General features: G+C 53.4%; 1 protein-coding gene across 1 annotated transcript in view; it reads left to right on the forward strand.

Moving 5' to 3' along the window:
- PYGB (phosphorylase, glycogen; brain) overlaps positions 1-4369 on the forward strand; it is a gene marked incomplete at its 5' end in the record, with an annotated part of 15045 nt that overhangs the window by 4097 nt on the left and 6579 nt on the right. The window contains 3 exons of the mRNA XM_010135391.1: positions 1277-1408; positions 3258-3369; positions 3777-3859. Coding sequence (XP_010133693.1) covers positions 1277-1408; positions 3258-3369; positions 3777-3859 — 327 coding nt within the window. The remainder of the gene's footprint in view (positions 1-1276; positions 1409-3257; positions 3370-3776; positions 3860-4369) is intronic.

Here is a 4369-nt window from a genome sequence, read left to right on the forward strand (position 1 = left end):
GGCTCCGACTGCTCAAGCATAGAGAAGTGATGAGGGCGTGTGTGGCCGGTCCTCACCCGGGGACGCATGCACGCTTACCCACGTCAGTCACCAACCTGGCAAGATGGGGTTAGAGCTGAGCCCACGGGACATGGCTGGGGCCGGTGGTCTTCCTGCCGGGAGATCCATGGCACAGCTGCAGCGACCCGAGAGTCCCATCCAGCCTGGCAGTGAATGGGCAGAGGCAGGCCAAGGATGAGGATGTGGCGAAACACTTCATGAAGATCTGTGGTGGAGGATGGATTTGGACGTGAGGGAACACGTAGAAGTGCCTGGCATGCTGCTACTCCTGGGGCTTCTCTGGGAGACTGACAGCGGGAGCTTAAACAAGGACTCTCCTGTAGCACTAATGCTCACAATATTTTGCAAGTGAAAAGAGGTTAAAATCGGCTCAGTTGGTAGTTTTCCCTAGTGTATGTCTGGAAATGGTCTCCATTAGGAGACTTGCCTTTCCTCTAAGCGTAGAAGACCTTTTTTCCTCTTAAAGTAGCTCTCTCTAAGTCAGGGAGTATGAGAGGTTTGAGAGTTGTTTTTGCCTCCCTCCCCAGAAGGAAGCCGTAGGCCCTCTAAATGGTGAAAACAGGGACAAACGCATCCGCCGCGACTGGCTTGATGTTACTTTAAAAAGAACAGGGGGTGGCGGTGCTGGGGTGTGGCTCAGACCTGCGCTCCACCACCCCCATCGGGGTCAGAGAAATGCCTGCAGATGTAGAGCAGCTCTCCAAGGGCTTCAGTCCTTCTGGATTCTGGTGCGCATCAGCCTCAGTGGCTCTGCTGAATTCACTTCACCTCCCACCAGTGCTGTTATGAGTAGAGAAGAGAAATCCTGTTTGGCAGAGAGCAGAGCAGTTAGCAAGACCTGGGTTACCAAGGGTGAACTGTGGCCAGGAACAGCACCGATGGGCTTCTAGGGAGCCACATCTCACGTGTCCCACTACTGTGGCCAAACTGGACGTAAAGGCCTTGAGATAGACCGAGTGCTGCAGTCTGCGCGGTTTGGATGCTTTGAATCTGTACAGCTCTGCAAAGCCCGTGGAGGCTGATTGATTTATACCAGCTGGGATCGTCAGTAGCCATCCGTGTTTCAAAACGCCCACCTGTCCTGGGCCTTTGCATATCCATTTCTAAAAACAGCCTACTAAAACTTTGCTTTTAAACTGGCCTCCCTTCGGAGAGCCTGCTTGAGCCTTCGCTTGGAGACATAAGCCATCACTCGAATCCCGTTTGCCTCTTGCAGGTCGAGGAGGCTGATGACTGGCTCCGTTATGGAAATCCCTGGGAGAAAGCTCGCCCAGAGTACATGCTGCCTGTGCACTTCTACGGGCGCGTGGATCACACCCCTGAGGGTGTGAAGTGGATCGACACTCAGGTACCAACATCTCCCTCAGTGCTAGGCGGGGGGAGGATGGGCCTGGGTAGCGCGGAGGGGGACGGTCTGTCCCCAGACTGCCTGAGGGCGGAAGGCTTTGCTTCTCCTCCAGCCTGGCAAAACTCCCTCTGCTAACCTTACAGTGACAAAGGTGACTTCGTTGGCTGTGGCTGCAGCAGGATTTGAGGAAAAAGAGGGATGGTGCTTAGTCACAGCTATAACTACAGATCTCTACTGATCTCCAGGGTGAAGCCTCGCATGAATTTATGTCGGAGGAGGGACTGTACCTGTGGCAGCTGTGCTAGACTCCTTCCACACTGTTCCTAGCTACCGCTCACTCAAACCCAGTGGTTTTGCAGGTGGTGCTGGCGCTGCTGCTGTGGGTGGAGATTCATCTTGTGGGATGGCCATGGAACAATCCCATGGGTGCTTAACTACTGCGATCGGAGCAAGTTCCTCTTTCCCAGACCAACCTGATAGACAGAGTGCTGCCAGGACAGTCTGGAGACATGGTTTCAAGGCTGCAGTCTCCTTGGAGGCCTCGTTTTGTGGCATCGTAGTGAGCAAATGTTTCTTCAGGTTCCCATAGCTGGGAAGTAACGCTGTGCTTCGGGAGCTGGTGCCTGCTTACAGATGGTGCCATTAAGGGAACAAGTTGAAAAGGCTGAAAAAAGCCAGTGACAAGTCTTCAAATATAGCGTCGCTCCGTTCGTGTGATGAGTGCCCCCGTCCCAGGGCTCCGGTAGGGCAGGCTTTCTTCCTGCTCTCGTGTTGGGAACTGGCAATAGCAGCTCCGAGAGTCTGAGCTCTTGGTGATTCTCCCCAGGGGGTGGTGCTGCTGATGCCAGCACGAAGAGGCTGTTCAGGGCCAACAGGCTGATCTGCCTAGGTTTTCCCTGCCCTGTGAGCATAGCTGCTTCTGTTCCCTGCTGCCTCTCACACCTTCGCGTGGGGACAGCCTGTGGCTGCCGGGCTGTCATGCCACTTCCGGAGGATGCTGGCTCTTTTTGCCGGTGTCAGAGAGGCGGCCTAAGCTCTGTGCTGCAAGAGCAGGGCCTTGCTCTGCAAGCACCATTCCGCTCTGCTGGCGTAAACCCTCCGCCTTGTTGTTCCCGGCTCAGGTGCCATGCCTTGTCTTGCTGCTCAGGAGGCCCGGAGGCTACAGATAGTGCGAAAACAGGGATGGAACACACATGCTTGGAAGCACACGTGCCTTGCCTGGCTAGTAGAATCTGAGCTGGGAGCCTCAGTGTTACTCCCTGTAGCCATGTGTGCAGGATCCTGATGCTTAAGCATCACCTAATAGTCGCACTAGTAGTTTTGCACGCGTGTTGAGTTTGGGTGCTGGAGTTCTCAGTGCATTTACACAGGCAGGTTCAACAAACCTGAACATTGGGAGAGTTGCTCTGGGAAAGGCGCTGGTGGAGTTTGGTCCTAGCAGGCAGCAGCATGCTAACGGGCAGAATTCTGTCTGTGGAGTTTTTGCCAGATGGAATCAAAAAGGTCCCAGCTGCCCTGGCCCTGCCCCCGCACAGGCAGTTGTTGTGAAGGATGCTTGCAGTGCTCTGATGAACAACGGATAGCTCTGCCCGTTGGTGTAGGAGGGTCAACAGCTTCAGTGGGCTTCTAACTCCAGCTTGTCAGTAGAGCTCCTATTAATACTTTGCCAGTGGATGCTGGAAGTGCCTGTGACAACAGGCAAGTGGAGCTCAGCAGCTGTGTTTTAATTAGGTGAGATTTTTACCACAGCCAGGAGTTGTCTCTGTCCTCTGCATTCTTCCTGCAGAGGCTTCGGCCACTTTCCCACCTTCTCTTTTCCTACTCAGAGGGGAATTCTGTCCTTTTGCAGGTTGTCCTTGCTATGCCTTACGACACGCCAGTGCCAGGATACAAGAACAACACTGTAAATACCATGAGGCTGTGGTCTGCAAAAGCGCCCAATGACTTCAACCTCCAAGAGTGTAAGTGCTATCCCGCCACTGCCTCTCCTCTGGCTGTGCTGGGACATGGTTGGTTCTGTGTGCGCAGCACTTCCCATCTGTCCTGCTTTAGCCATATCTCCTCCAACCACTTCCAGAGCCCTCGTGCACCAGGACACCCACCCGTCCTCTTTCTATCCCCATCATACTTACCATGCTCTCAAAACCTGCCCTGTGCCTTCCCCAAGTGATAGAACGCCTGCCACTGCATTCCCCGCGTCACCAAAGGAGCTGCAAACGCACACTTGCCGTGTATATTCCCACTCATATTTCACTAAACCAGCCTGAATGTTGCTGTGACAAATCTCTCTACAAGAGGGAAGAGTGCAGTGTCAGGGCCTGCCTGAATCACTACAGCTGCTGCAGTCTGTATTTCTCTCTTGCTGCAGTCAATGTGGGTGACTACATTGAAGCAGTGTTGGACAGAAACCTGGCAGAAAACATATCCAGAGTCCTGTACCCAAATGACAACGTGAGTGACTCTCTTGTCTCTCTTCCCTGCTGCTTGGGATCATCCTCCCTGTAGTGGTATTGCCTCGTTTGCAAGCACTGGAAGATCATGGCCACCTGATCTTTTTTGTTCTGGTTTGAGGATTTTTAATACACTAGGTTGGCCCAATAATTCTCAGTGAACAGTCGCAGCTCTGCTGGCTCCAGAGGGTCTCTGCTGGGAGTCTGCGCCATGTCATAGAGCTGCTGCGTTCCCTGCTGCAGCTAGAGGAAGACATACTACTCCTGCAAATTCAAGACAGCTGCCAATTTACATGGCTTACCTTTTGCAAAACAGTTGTCATTTCAGAAGCAGCCATGAGGGGGGACTCGCTTCCATTCCCAGTTGAAGGGATTTCTCACTGCAGGTGCTGTCCCAGGCCATGCACTCACTGGAGACCAGATCCAGCAAGAGCCCGCACTAGCTAGTCATGAATTAGCATCTGTGTTGGAAAAGCTCGTCTAAACTTTACACCCGCCCTCTCATTCCTGC

Source organism: Buceros rhinoceros, unplaced genomic scaffold, assembly GCF_000710305.1.
Source record: "Buceros rhinoceros silvestris isolate BGI_N320 unplaced genomic scaffold, ASM71030v1 scaffold5354, whole genome shotgun sequence".
Classification (NCBI taxonomy): Eukaryota; Metazoa; Chordata; class Aves; order Bucerotiformes; family Bucerotidae; genus Buceros; species Buceros rhinoceros.